Raw genomic sequence first — 19,251 nt, forward strand, 5'->3', positions numbered from 1 at the left:
CAACACCCCTTTCACCATTGCCGCCTCCCCACCCCCACCTCCCCACCGAGCCTTGTAAGAGAGAACAGAAAGCGGAGTGCATTGTTTAATAGTCTGCAAACAGTCCACCCATAGAGAGAGAGCCCTTTGGAGGGGAAGGAGGCAATGCCAGCAGCGCTTGAGCCTTTACCAGCAGTTACTGCTGCTCAAGATGCTTCCCTCGTTGCAGGTATTAAGTAGCAGCAGGCCCGTACTAGCCATGTTCAGATGGCCAAGCACAGCTGTATTTCTGCCATTCAGGCGGGTTTGTGTGCACCTGGGATGGGCCACACCCCATTGCTATCAGTCAGCATTATATCCTGCACTTTTTTTTTTTTTTTTTTTTTTTTTTAATTCATGCTGTCCCCTAGAAGCTCAAATAAAGAATGTTAACTGTGGGTGCACATGTACCTTTAAGTTGAGTTTTCCAATGCTTTAAAATGCCTGCCAGAAGTTTTATTCACATTTCTGATCCCTGAAGGCAGCTAGACACAATCATGCTAGGTCTTCATGAACTGCCTCCCGTGATTCATTGTGAGTTCACACAGCTCCACACAGCAGACTCATTTCTGTCCACACAAACGGTTAACACAGCTATAGCAAAGGGCTCATTTTTTTCTTTGCCTTATATTTAAATTGTCTTCTGAGGGAAAAAAAAAATCAAGATTTAGCTTCAACTCCCAGATAAGGCACAAACCCTTGTAGCTACATGAAGCACCAGAAATGACTCAATTTCAGGAGGGTTAAGGTGGGTGTCAGGGAGTTGGGGGGGGCAAAGTTTAGTTTTTGTGGAATACTTCCAATGAGGCCTCTATAAATATTAGACAGCTGCAGTTAAAAACTCACATGACTGTTTTAAATACTATTGATTTAAACCACTGGCTAGATTTTATGAATCAAAGTGTAATTTCTAAGCTTTGGCCATATTTCTCAATGCTAAACCACCCTCTCTCGTGTGCCTTTAGCTGCTTTCCAGACATTCAGCACAGGATTAAATGATAGCAGTTACAGTGATCAATAGGTGAAGGCTGCGACAATCACTCTTGCCGTTAATGACCTCAGTAGTAATGGGTAATAAAGTGTGGGCTGTAATAGCCCCTTGCTGGTACTGCATGCCCTTTGATTCCTAGTATGAGTAGGCACTGGGTACATGAGAAAGCTGGACACTGGGAATTAGGGAGTGTATGTATAGGCCATAATTCTTGAGTAGTTAAAACCTTAAACTGTGCTCCATTTTTTTCTCTCTTGTTTCTGTTCCATTCGGATACTTTTTTGAAACCTTGCTACAGCCTCTTATCCTAATATATATTGGAGCAGACACTTGAAGGGGTTGGAGGGGCAACCAAAATTTGTTCTACCGAGTTTGTAAATGAAGCTCCCTTGCCCACTCAGGTGGCTGGGAGCTAACTGGTGTGAAACTGTGGTTTCAGACGGTAAAAGCCAGGTTCAAGCTATCAGGGTATAATGGCTCACTTCTGATTACTCAGAAACCGCTTCACTTGGAGGAAGGGTTGCTCAGGCTTCTTGTGCCTGTCCCTGGCTGGGCTGCGCCTGCTGCTTGAAGCGTTTTATTACTCATCAGACCCTCCATCAAAGTGTCCAAAGGGAACAAGCAGGGGAGAGTCAAGTTCATTCTACTGTTCTGCAGCTCGACTGGCAACAATGAAGAAGTAACTGTGGGAAAAGGAGCTGGAGACCATTGGCTCTCTTCAAGGATTTAAAAATGGCCTGCTCATGTCAGTCTTCCCTTGGTCACCCTTCTTTTATTGACAGTCAAGGAGCCATGGTGTTTCTCATTTTAACAGACACATACTATTTTTACCATGCCTAAAAATAAAGGGCTTTAAAAATACGATAGAAAATATCCAGTAAAATGAACACATTACCTAAAATAGTTGAAATCACCTTTATTAAAGGTTGATATATATAATGTAGAATACACTCTTTATCTACTTGGAAGAAATTTGATATTCATATAGTCATGTAGCCCTTATAGTGTGTCCATCCACCCTTACCCCCAGCTTACCTGTGCCCCTTTCTAACATAGAGGCTTCAGATCTCTTGAAAATGATGAAGGGGTGATTGTTTCTGTACTGTTTCTCTACCATGGCTCTGTTAGGTTTGTGTTCAGCACCAGTTGAGACTTTACACCACCCTGTTCCTGTCCGTTTTCCTGTCCATCGCTGTTAGACGTTTGGCTCGCGAGTATTTGTGTTGTACGTCATCCAAGAAATGCAGAGAGAAAAAGAAATCCTAAACATGGCTCCTTTGTTTGCTTCAGCGAACCTCCTGTATGACTATGAGACTCTCAAGGAATAGTAAACTTCTATTGTGATATGTTGGCTTCAGGAGCTCTGAAGATAGCAGTTGGCACCCAGTGCACATTTAAAAATTCAGAAAGTTTCTTCTGGATGAAGACAAAGTCGACTAATTGGAATTAATGCGTAGATGGTTAGATGTGTTCATAATGTCTTCTTGGCGTTTGCCCTAGACTGTACGCAAGTTCAGTGTTCCAATCATTGGTGATATTTCATGCTGCGAATTATCTTTTTAAAAGGATAATTTATCCATTCATATACATCTGTCCCTTTTTGCATATAAAAATATTCAGACATGCCCATCTGTTTTAAATTACAGTGTAACTACATCTACACTTAAAAGACCACTGCAATAGGAAGAATTCAGGGATGACCTCCCCGAGTTGGGTTAATGACATTTTCGGAGTGTTCTAGCTTGTGTTTTCTGAACATGTGAAACTTGCACATGAACCTCCCCCAGATTCCCCACAACACACAACACACTACCACAACAGGGGAGAAGGCTCACTGTATGTGAGTCTGACCTTCAGGAACCATTTTTAGTTCATCAAAATTAGTGATGCTGAGAAATCGGGACATCAGTGCATAATGAGTGTGAAATTAGGAATGAGAGCTCGCTATGCAAATGACAGGGCAAGTCATGTGAAAAAGTCAAGATAAACTGCATATTAAGACATTATGTTACATAAAATTAACACTCCGTTTCTCTCTTTTGCTTACTGTTCCCCCAAAAGATTTTTTTTAATCTTTTATCTTTTGATCAGCTATTGTCTGCAGAGTTTTTTTTTTTAAATGGCGCACAGGCAAAGTGCAAAAACATGTTATTACCTTTTATTGTAACACATGAGATGACAGCAGAGCTTTTTAACAATATATATCCTTTACAGCTTCTAGCTTCTTGCTGGTATATTTGCTTAAAAACCAGAGAAAAGTAAGATGCTTAAACATTACTCACAGGAGACATTCTGCTCTTGTCTTTTTTTTTTTATTATGCATATGTGATTTTTCTTTTATTTTTTTCTTATCTTTTTATGGGGGGGTTGATTTTTCCTGAAGTATCTTTTGGAGTACAGGGACTGACAAAATGGTCCTCATATAGTCTGAAAATTAAACACAAGCGTGGTGATTATTTTGAATAGCTAAATTACATTCCAGAAAGCTCGGCGAAACTGTAGCGTTGTCATTAGGTATCCGTTTGAATACAATTTGTGTAACCTTGGCCGAGACAGCCTGTCATTTTAATGTCTGTGTTTTATCTGAACAAGACATCATCTCTTCAGATGCAATGTGCAGGTTCCTTGCAGAGATGCCCGTGCAGAAACGTGTTAACAGTTGCAAATACAAAATGCTATCAAGTTCATCACTGTAGCTGTTTGTCACTGAAATGTCATGGAAAGCGGCTTTTCTTGGTATCACACATAATAGGAAAGAATTGAGACATCTGTATGATCGGTGGATAGGGGAGGTAAAAGGCATCCCAGGAAGGGTCCGTGGTTCAAGTTCAGAAGGTGTGTCCAAGGTTCTGCCACCAGCAAAGCTAAGCTTCCTTGATGATCCTGAAAATTACTATCCACAAGTGAAGTGGGTCATGCTAGCTGTGACTACAAAGCTGCCTGTTCTCCTTCATAACTTCCTTAAGACAAACAAGTGAAGTGTGGGCTCACTTCTTCACATTTGGACTAGAGATCTGATGTTACTAAGAACAAGGATAGATCTGTCCCTAATCCTGCTAACATTTGTTAAGGTGTGTTTCCTACTCTGCTTGTAAGGTTGGCCACAATTTATTCTGGTTACAAACTTTTCTTTTACATTTGTCCACGAGCCCAGAATCTGATGCCTGGAGTAGGATACCTGGCAACAACATCACTATCAAATTGATGATGTTAATTGCACAAGGGTTTGCATACGATTTGTGCCTGTATCTCTTTGCCTTTGCCATACATACATGGGGAATTAGTCTGTTGGGGAAGAAGGCTGAACCTTTGAGGCTGTGGGTGTGTGGCTTCCTTGCTTCCTACTGACACTTGGTTAACATTCTAGGTTCCCGTGTCAGTGGCTATGATGACACCTCAGGTTATCACTCCTCAACAAATGCAGCAGATCCTCCAGCAGCAAGTGCTGAGCCCCCAGCAGCTCCAGGTTCTCCTACAGCAGCAGCAGGCCCTCATGCTTCAACAGGTAATTGTCTGCCTCCTGCCCACCCTGCAGAACCCAGACCCACACAACTCAGTCCCCCAGGTCTCCTCCACCCATCCGGTTGCTTTCCCTGTTGAAGAATGAATATGGTGGGCCAGATGGGGCAGAATCCCACCTGGTTCCTGGGTGTGGCACCTGTGCCCCTGATGGACCAGAATAATGCCACATATCCAGGGCTCTGGTCTGGAGACTACCCTGTGGACTGAGATCAGGGCTGTAATAGGACTTAGTAGAAAAAGATCTTTCAGGCTTAGAGGGCTTTTCAGTCTTTTATTTGGTAAGCCAAGAGGCTTCTAAATGGCATGAACCAAAGCAGCTTGAGGTGCACACTGGAAGCAAGTTCATATGGACAGCTCTTGACGTCCCTAGTTTAACCTCGAAGCTTACCTTTAAAGATTTTTTTCCCCTTAGACATGGAAGGAAGCATCTCAGAGCTCATTAATTCCAAGGCAGAGCTTACTTTTTTCCACATATGCTGATGTTCAGAGAAACTTGTGGCTATCCATGTGTCTCAGGGACATAAGACTCAGATGTAAGAAGCAAGCTAAACCCAACAGATAGATGCTACAGGGATAGAAGTTACTACCAGATAATGATGAAGATAGGACTTGAAGGACATTCCCAATACTGTTGAAGCATCTAAGGGTGTGACCCTCCTTGCCACACCTCCCATAATTTAGAAGGCCTAAGCCAGAGACTGACCAGACCCTGCAAAGGCACCTCAGCTTTGCTGCACAATCAAAGGTCATCCCCTTGCTTCATTTTAATTAATTTGTGTAGAAAATGGTATGTTTTTCATCAGCTCATTTTTGAGATTACTTCTCAGACCTTAATGCCAAGAATAGTCAGTGTGCGTGGAATTTATTGTCGGGTTTCAAAGTAAAAGGTCAGGCCATTCCAGATAAAAGGATGCTATTTTTCGTATCACCGTTTGCGCACGGCATGGAAAGGGACAGTGGGTTGCGGTCTTCCATTACTTACTGTCCCCTCCTCTCTTTCTTGTAGCAGCAGCTTCAAGAATTTTATAAAAAACAACAGGAACAGTTGCAGCTTCAACTTCTCCAACAGCAACATGCTGGAAAACAGCCGAAAGAGGTACAGATGATGCGTATTTTACTTTCAGACCACAGATCTCCGGGGACTATCTAGTGGCTATTAAACTGTCATTCATCTTTTAAATAATTGCCCAACTCAGCTGACTCTATCGCTTCTCAGCTTTCAGACAGAGAGTTATTGTCCTGTTTGTGCTAAGATTCCTCAGTTCCTTACTTTACGTTAGCCACCGCAGTGCACGCCTGTGTGGGGACAGCACCCTGAGCAGTGTTCTGGGCTCCTTTGATACAGCTGGGCTGGGGAGGGACAAAATTGAAAAGGGATGCATGTTTTGCATCATTTAATTATTGATTGGTTTGTTTGTTTGCCTTATGGACTCAAGCGTTTGGGCAGGTGGTGATGGCCTTCTCCATCGGCCAGCAGGTGGTGATGGCCTTCTCCATCGGCCAGCAGGTGGTGATGGCCTTCTCCATCAGCCAGCAGGTGGTGATGGCCTTCCTTCTCCATTGGCCAGCAGGTGGTGATGGCCTTCTCCATCGGCCAGCAGGTGGTGATGGCCTTCTCCATCGGCCAGCTACCTTCTGGTGAGGTTAGACAAGCGATCAAGGCATTTAGAACATGATTAAACACCACTATCCTAATTTCACCTCATGTATGTTGAGCATGTCCTAATTGCCTAATGCACGTGCATGAGTTAAGGTAGGGACTCATCTGCACTTAGCTGAGCAAGACAACAGCAGCACCCCTCCACATACACACACACACACACACACACACACACACACACACTGCATTTGCTTCTATGTACCAGTTGTTTGTAGTGTTTATAATATATTATATTTGGCTGTTCTGCCTATGCACCCATACTTCACCACCTTCTGTATGTTGTTATGACTCTGAGGGTGCTGTCACTTCTGAGAGCCCTTGAGTGCCACTGTGCCTAGGTATTAGGATATCTTCCCAGCCTTCCACATTTTCACAGTGGTCCAAAGCCTTGGCTTAAGTATCTCTACTTTGCAATAACAAAATATGTAATTCCACGGGTAGCATCCTGTCCCCTTTTCTTGGCTTCTCTGGCAGCCCTGCACAGCTACTTTTGCTCTGTGGAGGGAATCTTGCCAGGTGACTGCCTCCCCAATCCCTGACCCTCACAGGAGGATGGATGCTGGTTTACACACGGGAGTCACCCAGGTTTCTCTTCCCATGCCGGCTCCTCCCTTTACACAAATTGGGTAGGCCTTCTATGCTCTGCCAAGTTTCCCCACCCAGGAGTCCTGTTTAGCAGGCTGCTTGTAAACCCCCTGCAGAGCAGGGGCAGTTTTGGGGTAAAGGGGAGGAGGCATATTAATGAAAATGCTGACACAACCTTAAGGACCGTGGCTCGCTACCGGGCGCTGCTCTAATAAAAAAGGGAGCAGATTAAAAAGTGTCTAAAATGTAAATCTAAAGGACTAACAGTAATTAAAATGGAAATGGCACGGGGAGGGAAGGCATGTAATTGTGAGATATCACCCTGCAGAAGGCTCTCAGCTTTGTTTTCCTGGCTGTTTTTCTAATTCAGCCGGGCTTACTCATCAGTGGCAGTTCAATGTGCCTTAATGACTCTGGGATTGCAGGCATCACTCTGGACAAAGAAATGATTATTGTGCGGTCAAAAGAAGTTCAAAGACAAGGAGGGAATTTCAGTTTTTTCCCTTAGAGATCCACATTCAAGAGCATATAAATTAAGCCAAATGTTAAAAACCACAGTCTGAAAGCTGACTTCAAAGTCACAACTCTCTAATTAATGAACTGCGAGCTTCAGTTTGGACAAGTTGGGGTTTGATGCGCCCATAAATCAACATGACAGGCCTGTTTCACAGTCTTAGACAGTGCTTGTCACTGAGTCACATCAGATGTAAACACAGCAGAAAAAAGAAGGGCTATGAAGGAGGTGCAATTGATCAACAGAATTGGTAAAAACCCACTTTTGAAGCACATTATGCATGATCACAGGAAATGGTTACAGCCTCAAGAGGTTTCCCCCGTCTGCTGTTGCTTTTTTGAATCAGATTTCTCACAGCCTTCAAAAGGGAGAAGAAGAATTATGGAGTTTCTCCCCCGTGGCTTGCGGGCAATAACCCCCTGTTGTTATTTTGTGCTTCTTTCTTTTCAAAGGCATCAAAATTTAGTTTTTTAAAGATCTTTAACTCTCCATTTGAAGACACACTAAAAAGGGCTGCCAAGGCCACTCTTATCAGTTACCAGGGGCTGCGTTCTTCCTTCCCATCGCCACTGATGATTAACCTCTTATTTGGTCTTGTAGACAGAGTTTGGAAAGCACATCCGCGTGCTGGGAAGACATGAAAGTTCAGAGGAGCTCTGAGGGCTCCAGAAAGACATGGAGTTGGGGAAGTTCCCCAGCAGAGGAGTTCCCAAAGTGCTGTTGTCGGGAAGGGGAAACAAACAATACTGACATCTGAGTTTGCGCGGTGATGGCTAAGGGAGCATGTTGTGTCCACAGGCAAAGAGAGAAACATTGTAGTTGTTTTTTTTTTTTTTTTTTTTTTTGTTTTGTTTTGTTTTTTTCTTATTTTTATTCCATCCTGAGGACACTGGGTTTGCTGTGGTTCATGGTTTGGTGACCCAGGAGATATGTGACCTTAACATGCTTAGAAGAAGGCAGACAAGTGGAGTCAGAGAAGTGTCCTTGGGTTTCACTGTATGTCCTCGGTGCCCTGGACTGTTACACTAGTTGTTGGGAGATCCTGCTTCTCTGAGATGTCAAGGGCTCCTGTCCCAGAATCCTCATGCAGCTGATGGTCCTTCTGTGCTGTAGTGGAGGAGTCACTTGGCGGCAGCCATGTGGTATGAACTGGTGCTGATAATTTTGGCAAGGTTTGAACATAAGACATCTGCAGATGGAGCAAGTGTCTTATTCCCTTACTGATGAGCTGTTATTAGCAGTGCATCCTTCTCTATACTCAGGTACCTTCTCTCCTGCCTTCCCCCGTTCTTTGGTTATGGCTGGCCCCTTAGCCAGAGCACAGTACATTTGTGATCTTCTTTCTTAAAGTTCTATATGGTTCCTCCTTGGGAAGTTTGACGTCACACTGAACCAGACCCAAGATGCTCCTTTGGAGATAGATGTTTGCTGGTGGTGTCAGAGGTGTATCTTGAACACTATGGAAGGGACGCCTGGCTCCTGGCTCCCAGCTCCTGGCCTCAGTAGATAGCAGAATTCGTTTTAAAATTAAGCTGGGTGTGTGTGTGTGGGGGGGTGCCATCCTGTGTGATGAGGTGGCAGTTCTGATTGTTTTAAAAGGGCCGTTTGTCCTGGGAAGTTATGACAGTTTATGTTAGGCAGTAGGGAGTAGCCAAAGAAAGGAAAACAGACCTTTGACTGCAGCTTTAGGGAGGGGACTCGAGACGAAAAGGTTTATCAGAGCATTTGAGCATTTTAACACTGACTGCTGACCTGTCCGGGACTGTGCGGAGACCTTTTTTGTGTGCATTCGACTGTGAGAGGTAAACAAACGGACTGTATCCTGTGTTTGGTAACTGGGTGGGGAGCACAGTTTGGCAACCAGTGTTGCTTTTAAATTCTTCTTTGGACAATGGGCCTTGTATACTTTTATATCCTGGCTTTTCAAATGCGGACAGCTTTCATGGGCACTTTCCTAGGGATGGCCACAGACAACAGCAAACAGTATCGGTCATATTATATAAATACACAGTTTTTAAACACGCACTTACAGTAAGACAGGAAGAAACCCCCCCAGCCTCCATCCCCCCTTTATATTTGACCTCAACAGTGGCTAATTCCCCAGTCTTTGACTGTGTCAATACCCCCTTCTTTAATGTCAGAAGTTAATATCTGTTGAAGAAGTGAAAAAATCCTTTTGACACGAATAGAACCATCACTGGGTTTCACATTAATGTGGTAACTTGGGAAGGGGTGAGAACAATTGGATCATTTTCTGCATGCTGTTCTTAAAATGGAAGTACTGGCTTTTCATTTAAATTTATTTAAATTTTTGTTGTCAGTGGTATAGAATTTGTAATTTGTGTTTTTTTTTTTTTTTTTTTTTTTGAGTGAAACTCAATTAACTTTCTCAGTGGCATGGTGGTTAAGTCTGAAATTGATTACTAATATGAGGATGGTGACTTTTTTTTTCTTTTTTTCTTTTTTATCCTGTAAAATAAACTACACAGAGGCCAAAAGGAAACCACCATTTTTCTCTTCCTTTGAACTCTGCATCTAAGGTCTTGGTGCACACACCATTTTATGGCCGTAGCAGATCAAGGTCATGTGTTAGGTTACGCGAATGCAGTTGTTTGTATTGTTATTAAGCAGAGCGGACAGGCTCTCAAAACACTGGGTCACGTCTCATGGCCAAGACATCACTGACCTTAAGAATAATATTCAGAAATAACAGCTCTTGTGTGTTCCTTAAAGATTTTTTTGGGGGTGGAGTGGGGGAGGAATTCAGTTCAGAAAGGGTTAATTATTTTCTTTCTAGTTGTTAGCCATAGTGTAGCCAAGACCTCCACCTCGATGATTCCTCGCAGATTAAGGATATTAGATAATTTCCTTCTATTTATTGTATTCCTGCACCATATTATCTTTCTATCACTCAGATAATTACTGAGGAAATCTACATTAATTTTTTTTGGCTGGGGCGAAGCCTGCTAAACACAGGAATGATGTATTGATGTTTTACACAACAAAAGTTTTCCTCCTGTCATTGTGCGGTCAACAGAGATATTTATCATATCATAAAGCCCCTCCTTTCCAAGAACAAAGCGGGCAGGGGACATGGGACAACCTGAGGTGGAAACTCGAGCCAACTTAAGGATCTAAAGCCGAGAGCGCCTGTTCACATTAAACACTCATGGTGGAGTATGATGTTGTTTGCTAAATTATGAATGTCTGTAATTAAAATCTAGTGGCTGTTTCTATGAAAGATTTACAATGTTATTTCATCGTTTGTCATGGCTAATTAACAATATTAGACGAAGTTTTTCTTCTGCAAAGGTCTTATTTTTTCTCATTTATTTATGTCAGAAGTCATAAGCAGTAGTTAAAGGCCCTCGGTAGTGCAGGCAGGCAGAGAGGGGCACCTTGTTCTTTTATACCTCAAGGGTTCAGGGTTCAAATCCCTCCGGACTAGAAGGATGCAGTCTCCTTTCTAGTGTGAATAATTACAGATTTCAAAGTCTCAAAAGTTCAGATCTTGACTACAGAACTCATGCATTTCCTGTTATGAGGAAAGCAGGCTTGTCAGAGGAATCCTTTTGCTTAAGGGGAGCCAGTAGAAGAGTGAACACAGACCCTCACACACCCTTGCCTTCAGACATGGTATTGTGTCCCTTTTAGACCTTGACACTGAGCCTTCCACCAAGCTGAGGTGGCAGCCCTCACAGTTTGGAAGATGGCGGCTAGTTTTAAAACACCAACGCTTCGAACCCTCACCCGGAACTGTCCTCCTCATTTCTGCCCCTCACTGTTTCTTGCAGCAGCAGCAGGTGGCTACCCAGCAGTTGGCTTTCCAGCAGCAGCTTCTACAGATGCAGCAGCTGCAGCAGCAGCACCTCCTGTCTCTCCAGCGCCAAGGCCTTCTAACAATTCAGCCTGGGCAGCCTGCCCTTCCCCTCCAACCTCTTGCTCAAGGTAAGCATCCACTGTAGGGGATTAGTTGGGAGGCAGCTCTCTGCAGAGGGCTGGAAGAGGAGATGGGGCGCCTCCTGATCTCTGCCTGCTTAGGATGCAGGGATTTACTGACGTGAAACATGCACACAGAGACATTAGCAAATGACAACAAAGCCCAGGGGCGCTTGCAGAGCCTGTTGGTGTCAGGACACAGAGTCTGGGATCTGGATGCTCACAGGGGCCCTGCTGCAGTGGTGAGGGAAAGAAAATCAAATATTGCCTGCTCTCATTGAACATTGCAGTCCTTTGGCATTTGAGTTCCAAGTGTTCTCGAAACATACTATGTAATCATATTAAGACATGTTTTACAACCTGAGAAGGCTTTTCTTCTTTCCTTCTTCCTCTCTGTCTCTGCAGCACACCCCTTCTTTTTCTCCCTTCTCCCTGTCTCCTTCTCTCTCTGATAGGGTCTCTGACATAGTTTAGGCTAACATGGGACTTAAAATCCTCCTGCCTCCACCTCCTGAGTCATGAAGTGTGGGTGTGTGCCATGATGCTTGGCTCCTCATTTGCATATTAGTAATATTTTATATAAAAACCACCTAAGAACTTTATTACTGTGTTTTAATTTGTATGGGTGCTTTGCCTACATGTGTGTGCCTGATGCCTGTAGAGGAGGGTCTGGAGTTACAGATAATTCTAATCTGCCCTGTGGGTGCTAGGAATTGAACCTAGGTCCTCTGGAACAGCAGCCGGTGCTCTTAACTGCTGAGCCATCTCTTTAGCTCTCTATGCACCACTTTTTAAATATTGAGGTACACTATCAACTTTATTTCCACCACGGATGTTAAAAATCAATCTGAATTCTAAAAGTCAGCAGGGTTTTTTTTTTTTTTTCTGTCTGTTTTTACCTTTTTTTTTTCCTGCTGATTTGAGCTCATTAGCCATTCATTTCCAGTTACTGTCTTTTAAGACTTAGATTCTTTAAAAAATATCAAGGAGTTTTGGTGTGTTTCTTGTTGTTTATTTGTTTGTTTAATTATTGATTTGTGGCTATGGGTATTTTGCATACATATTATGTACATGCAGTACCTGTGGAGGCCAGAAGGGGTCATCAGGTTCTCTGGAACTTGAGTTAAAGAAGGTTGTGAGCTGCCTTATGAGTGCTGGGAATCCAACCTGGGTTCTGGAGAGCAGTTAGTACATTTAACCAGCCCTGAAAAGTATTGATGTTTAGTAGATATCTTGAAAAGCTGCTGCCATCTGAGGCAGAGGGAATCTGTAAATGTTCTTAGGAGACATTGTGTGTGTAACCAGCTCTGATTTTCTCAAGACCACAAAAGGAAGCGGGAGAGGGGATGTAGATGTATCCTGACTCTGTTTAAAGGCCTTGTCCCTGTCTATGCCTGTGCAGGGCACAATCTCAGACGACCAAGAAACACATTGAAAGAAAGAAAAGGGGCAACACTGACACCTGTGTCGGACACACACAAGTGATTTTCTTCCAGCGAGAGCACCACACAGCAATGGTTTAAGTATGCACATAGTATTAACCGCCATAGGTAATGTAGGGCCTCCAATGTAGACTTACGGGTTCTTTCAAATACCAAACCATCCTCTCCTCTCCTTTCTTTCTCCTTTTCTTCCTCTGTTTCTTTCTTTCCAGTCAGACTCACTTTGTAATCCAAGGCTGGCCCCCAGCTCCTATCTCAGTCCCTGAACAATGGCTGAGATGTTAGATGTGTACCACACCATCCAGTTTCTGCCATACCCTTCTATGTGAGGGATTTGAACATCTCTGTACCTTGGTGTCCACAGTGGGATCCTGCAGATACACAAAAATGACTGTGTGTGGCACTGCAGTGTCCACATCCTTAAGGCCTGCAGTCCTGCTGATATAGTGGGTTTATGTCGTTGCCACTGGATGGATGGTAGCCACAGATTCCTAAGTTTTGGGTTCAGTTGCCTCCTAGAGAAGGGTGAGAATAATGGGTCTTTTGTGCTACTGAAAAGGTGTTGTCATTTGTCTCAAAATGTTTGGTGTTCCGTGGAGCCAGTGGGGCATGTCTGTTTAGTTTTTGTCTCCTGAGTCAGCCACACCCAACATCTGTCCCTTACGGGTTTTGTTGTTGTTTTCTTTGCTTTTAATGCTCAGACCAGGGCTCTTTCCTCCTTTCGCTTCCTCCTCCCCTCCCACCTGCCTTGTCTGCTGAGCTGTTTGGTATCTGAGAGGCCTCGCCTCCATTGCTGTCCAGCGGGCGGGAGTGGGGACTGAGCACAGGGCAAAGGAAGGACACGTCGGCTAATGCATTTCTGTGCTTCCATAATGCTATAACCTGCATTAATTACACTCTACAGTTTATTGTTGGAAACATGGCAGGCTGTTCTGACACACCCACCGGACTCAAGCCTCCCTCACTCTCACCCTCCCCCCCACTATGAAGTTTGCTCACTGAGGTTCATTGTTACAGTACATCAGTTAAGCTGTCCAAAAGAGGGCAAATCGGCAGCGGCAAGACAAGCGCATGTGTAATGTGAGAGACGTGAACATGGTGATGCATGCAGCGTGATCTCCACAGCAACACCTCGGAGACACCACAGGCAGTTCACTAGCCTTGGCACTGATTGATGTGCTTAGCAGTCTGCTGTAACTATTAGCGTCTGCAACATTAGGAAGAAGCATATGTAAAAGACTAAGGGGTGTCTGTATGTGCACCCAAGATGGCATGGATGTAAATGTCTGTGTTGCTGGCATTAGAGTCCAGGTATAAAGTGGACCACAGTCATTGCTGTCTTTTGTAAAGCAGCAGCTCCCTTTGGTCTCCCCAATCCCCTGCAAAGTGTCTGGAGAGCATTCAGTCACGTTGAGCTACAACACAATTCTTTTTTATCCGAGAGATGATGGCTTAAAACTGATGTCATTATGAGGTTTAAATCAACTTTCTGCTTGCTTGAACATGGTCACCTGGGTACGGATGTACAAGGACAAAAAAAGGTTGATCAACTGTTTGTCTTGGAGCCAGTGATACCTGGGGTTGTAAAATTGAGTTCCACGACCAGTAATCTGTCAACTGTCCCCGCAACATACATTTTTTAAACCCGTGCCTGCATTTTCTTTTATAATGAAGGGGCAGGTTGTTCTGGGAGGGAGAAAAGAAGAAGAGGAAAGAAACAGTGAGGTACAAGGGTTAGGCGTTTGAAAGTGCTCGTGATGCCAACTCTGTAATAAAACCATCACGATTCAGAATTCTGCAGCTCGTGCACGGCCTTGCTAGGTTCCTTTAACCCTGTGTGTAAACCTGGAAGGACAGCGCAGTGAGTGGTGTTTTAAAGGCCCTTCCTCTGCCCTGCAGTTTATAGTAGAATGTTTTCAGATTATTCCAGAGCACTCCTTCTCAACCTTCCTAGCACCGCAACCCCTCAGTACAGTTCCTTGTGTTGTGGTGACCCCCCCCAACCATGAAATTATTTTCATTGCTATTTCATAACTGTAATTTTGATAGTATTATGAACCATAGCTGACATGCAGGTTGTCTTGGGCTACCTCTGTAAAATGGGTTATTTGACTCCCCTCCCCAGGGGTCACGGCCCACAGGTTGAGAATCACGGCTCTAGCGTCTCTGTTGGCCATAATAAGCCTGTCTGTCCTTATCCAATTTCATTTATCATTTGATTGTCCTTAATACCTGTAGTTTCATGCAAAACTGTCCTATGTCCGTTGTTAGAATCTTTTAATTTTTTAACGTGTAAACTCTACATACTTGGTTATATACCAATAAATGGATTTGTCCAACTTGATAGTCTTACTGTGCCATTCTGGAAGAAACACATGGTTTCTGAAAGTGGAGCATCTGTGTAGTCTTGATGGGTAAGCAGGTTAGCTGCTGTCTGTGTGGACTCTGCCATGAGGTGTAGGCATTCTGGGGTGGCTAGTAGTCGCTGAACAGCAGCAAGTTAACGAGGAGCTGGATCGACCGCCTCTGCCATCTATTGAGAATGCTTCTAAGCCTAATGATCACATTGACATCTGGCCCGAAAGTACCTGCTGTCACTCAATGAGTCCCTCTTTCTACCAAGTCTGTGTGGATGGTGATCCTGATCAACCAGCCTATTGGAATAAAAGAAAATTGGAATCACTGCCAGTGTACTTCGCAGGTGTAACAAGTGGCGGACCCATTTGTCTTGGTCTTAATTTGCCAGAGAAGTGCTGTCCCTTTGGTGGAGCCTCTGAAGCTTGCTTTTCTCAGGGCAGCAGCTGTTGGTAGACCCATGCTCTTTCCCTTTGCATTGGGCCCAGAAATCAATTAGTCTGAGTTGAAAAATAGGTGGCTGTGTCTCTCCGTTTTTACTCACTAGAAAATAAAAATGGGTGTTGACTTATAGGTGTTTCATATCAATACACCCTCACGCACAGGCCAGCCTGTCCCCTCAGTGTTTCAGTTGAGCAAACCGTGGTCTGAGGGTCAGCTTTGTTTACGGGGAATTGTCAGTGTGCGGATCACAGTGGCAGACCTGCTGGCTGTAGGCATATCCTACCCGTCACTTTGAAAGGTGTTTGAAAATAATAGCTCAGATAGAGCACAACCGGACCCAGGATTGTGTCGTGACCTTTCCCTTTGTTTAATTTGCCTCAAGGTTTGATTTCAGGGGACAAGGATTAATTGAATACGCCTAATAACTAAATGCTCATTTGGGACAAAATCCATCAAAATATAATTGGCATTTGATTTTTATGAAGGGAGAAGAAAATCCACTCATCCGTCGAGGATGTGTTTGAAGGATCTCTGACCACTCAATGTATTATTTTTAGCTCCTTTTATAATATATATTAATTGCAAATACTTGAGCATTTGAACATTTTCTTGGAGCACTGCTCGGAGAGACCAACTGTTTTTGTTACTGCTCCTCTTAGAAAGGCGGGGAAGGTTATTGGTCTGCTGTGCAATAATTTACTCCTCTTTGATATGCAAACGATCCACGGTGAATATAAAAAAATCCTATCAGACTCATTTCACAGTTCTTAACCACTCGGATTCTCTGGAGTCCGTCGCCTCATTAGACCGGTGCTCTCCAATGCTAGCATAATTAAAATCTTTAACAGTTTAGCAAAGTAAAGATGTTTGGCTGATCACGTTGAGATGATTATCTAGCCATTGTATTCTAAATGACAAAAATAAATTAAATTTAGACCTTGGCATTTTTTTTTTATTATGTGTTTCAAATGAATATAATGCGCACAGCCTTCTCTTTTCAATCCAGTACATTTCGGTTCGGTAAGAAACATGCCTGCTTCGGCTGCTGATATCTAACCAGAAGATGGTTGGCTTTCTAGGAGAGCTGTGTTCTCCTTGCTTGAGACAATGAACTTCAGTCCAGACATACCGTTCTGAGATGGAGTTGCCTTGTGATGTACAGGGTGTGTGGTTGCTTTGCCTCCTGAAGAGGAAGCTGTGTCCTCTGTTGTTCTTAGGTGTTCTTAGAACCTATCTCTTCTGGGCCTTAAAATACACATTGACTTGCCGATAGGATAAAGATGCAAAGGTCCAAAGTGCTGAGGTTAGCATACTGGTAACATAGCATCTTAGAGACGCTAAGGGTCAACAAGTACTTTTTTTTTTTAACGCCTGTCCGCTTTGACCCCAATCAAACATACAAGAGAACTTTATTACTCTTTGTTATTTTCCTTCCCATTTTTATTCTGAAATGGCTCATTAGCATTGATCCCAGAAGCGACAGTAATAAGAGTGTTACTTGTATAAAAAGTTACGCAGTCTTCGGTAGACACATCCATCAATTAAGCATGTGGTACTAGAAACCAAAATTAATGAGGAAGATAGGTGTGTTAATGAAATAATCATAGTATAATCAATTTGACTGTTAAAAGTTGAAAAGCATTTCAGGGAGATGGTATGAATTCATAATTTATGTCTAAAAGTGATTAATAAAAACTATATTTAATAACAAAGCTATTTGTCATCATTTAAGGCTTAAGCACAAAAAATTACTCATTTTGTGGTTCGTGTTCTCACAAGACTATGGCTGAACAAATTTATTTTGAGGCCTCCTTTGTGCCTAGAAATAAGCTCCCCTTCTAAAACTGAGACCTGGGCTTTGGATCGAGAGACTCCTGCTGTTGCGGGATAGCTCTGCATCCTTCCCAAGGTGTCTGTTCTGTGTGAAGAGGGGACTTCAGTGGCACTTACCACTGCTCTACTTGCCTTAGCTGGGAGAAGAAAAGAAGTTGTGAACACCCAAAAGCCCCCCTCACACTAGGCTTTGTTTACTGACTCTTTGATTTAATTACTGTTTGAAGAGGACGGAATTAGCTGTTAATTGATTTGATGATCCAATTTGTTTGTTTCAGGCATGATTCCAACGGAGCTGCAGCAGCTCTGGAAAGAAGTGACAAGTGCTCACACTGCAGAGGAGACCACAGGCAGCAATCACAGCAGCCTAGACCTGACCAGCACATGCGTCTCGTCCTCGGCACCTTCCAAGACCTCCCTAATCATGAACCCACACGCGTCTACCAATGGACAGCTCTCGGTCCACACTCCCAAAAGGGAAAGGTAGGAGCATGCCCACCCTGGCCTGTGGTCATCACTGCCTCCACCTGGAAGGGGCAGGTGGCCTTACCCAATTCTGTGACTCTGAGAAACCTAATTGTGTTCAGGGGGCTTGAATGGGAACATAATTACTTCAGAATGTCTTCGCTGCTGTTTGGGTGAGAAGCATCTAATTATTTTCACCTTTTCAACATGAAGTTACCACTTCCTTAGATCTGTACTCCGCCTGGGAGCCCTGGCAGGAGTCTAGTCCCTCTTGTGGGAAGGGTTGGCTCTCAAGGCTTCCTGGTCAACTTGTGTGCTCTGCCAGGAGCTCATTCTGCAAACTGAACGTCCTGGCACTGTGCACCTCCTAAGGTGACAGTGGTATATATGCTGTGGACAGTTTCATGCCTTGGTTTGAGGAAACACAGCACGTAATGCTGGTTTTACACTGCTCCCCCTCGAAGGCGTCACGTGTCCCTTAAGGAGGCGTGGGGCCTTTTCAGCCTGGACACGGAGGAAAGGTCTAAATGCTGGTGAGCGGGACCGCAACACACTTTGTCCTGACGGGCCTGGTCTTAGTGCTGTCCAGCTGCTGTGTTCCTGTTTGTAAGTCAAGGCTTTAGATTTTCAGTGCCCTGAGCTGTTGACGAGTGACAGCAGAATCTTGGACTGTCTTAAAGATCTCAACTGCGTTGTGTTAGCGTAAGGTCCTAAGGAAATGAAGCCATTTGTTTGTTCCCGTGCACCTAGAAGCAGTATTGCTAGTGCCTACTTTAGAAATGGAATATATAAGGCTCTTCCAATGAAACACTTTATTTCCCTCTGTTTACTATTTTTAGACCCTTTCCTTTCCTACATATTTCATATGTAGAGCTTGCAGACACAGGGCAAGAAGGCTTACCAAGAATTTCTCATAGCAAAATGTTTTTTTTTTTTCTTTTTAAATCAGGCGAAAGCAAATTCTGTATTTTGCTTGTAAGTAGGAATGAAGAGTTTACATTTGACAAATGCTGTCTGGGCTACAGCGCACAGTTCTCCACATCGATCCTCTGTACGGATTTGACTGGGTCACAACGGAAATGGAAACTGCCGCCGTGTCCAGTGCGTCCGTGTAGCTGCATGGGTGGAGACGTTGCCCAGCGTTGGTAGTCATGGCTATGTAATGGCCTCGTGGCATTGCCAGTTGCATAGAAGCAAAGCACACACAGTTTTTTACAGGGCATGGCCCTTGGCAGTGGTGATGTGAGCAGTTGACACACTCACTATACTGTGGTGTGTAATCCTTAGTTCAGGATGTTACTCCTTCCTGTTACCCCCCTTCCCACAACAAAGTATTTCACCATATTAGTCTGGCAGCAATCTCCTACATCACGTGTTGCCTCATGCCTTGGTTGCGATATATTTTCTTGTGCTCGGTTTAACATGGGGTTGTTCTGACCATCCCGTCGGGTCTGTGGGAGCAGTAGATGACTGTACTACACGT

At 43.9% G+C, this 19,251-nt stretch overlaps 1 protein-coding gene across 3 annotated transcripts in view; it reads left to right on the forward strand.

Annotated features, from left to right (window-relative positions):
* The window catches only part of FOXP1 (forkhead box P1), a 143,702-nt gene that overhangs the window by 52,590 nt on the left and 71,861 nt on the right, over positions 1 to 19,251 (forward strand). For all 3 annotated transcript variants that reach the window (XM_080914723.1, XM_080914721.1, XM_080914722.1), the window contains exons 2-5: positions 4,377 to 4,514; positions 5,538 to 5,627; positions 11,085 to 11,238; positions 17,582 to 17,786. In XM_080914723.1, the coding sequence (XP_080770849.1) occupies positions 4,395 to 4,514; positions 5,538 to 5,627; positions 11,085 to 11,238; positions 17,582 to 17,786 (569 nt within the window). In that variant the 5' untranslated portion in view covers positions 4,377 to 4,394. The remainder of the gene's footprint in view (positions 1 to 4,376; positions 4,515 to 5,537; positions 5,628 to 11,084; positions 11,239 to 17,581; positions 17,787 to 19,251) is intronic.

Source organism: Micromys minutus, assembly GCF_963924665.1.
Source record: "Micromys minutus genome assembly, chromosome: 3".
Taxonomy (NCBI): Eukaryota; Metazoa; Chordata; class Mammalia; order Rodentia; family Muridae; genus Micromys; species Micromys minutus.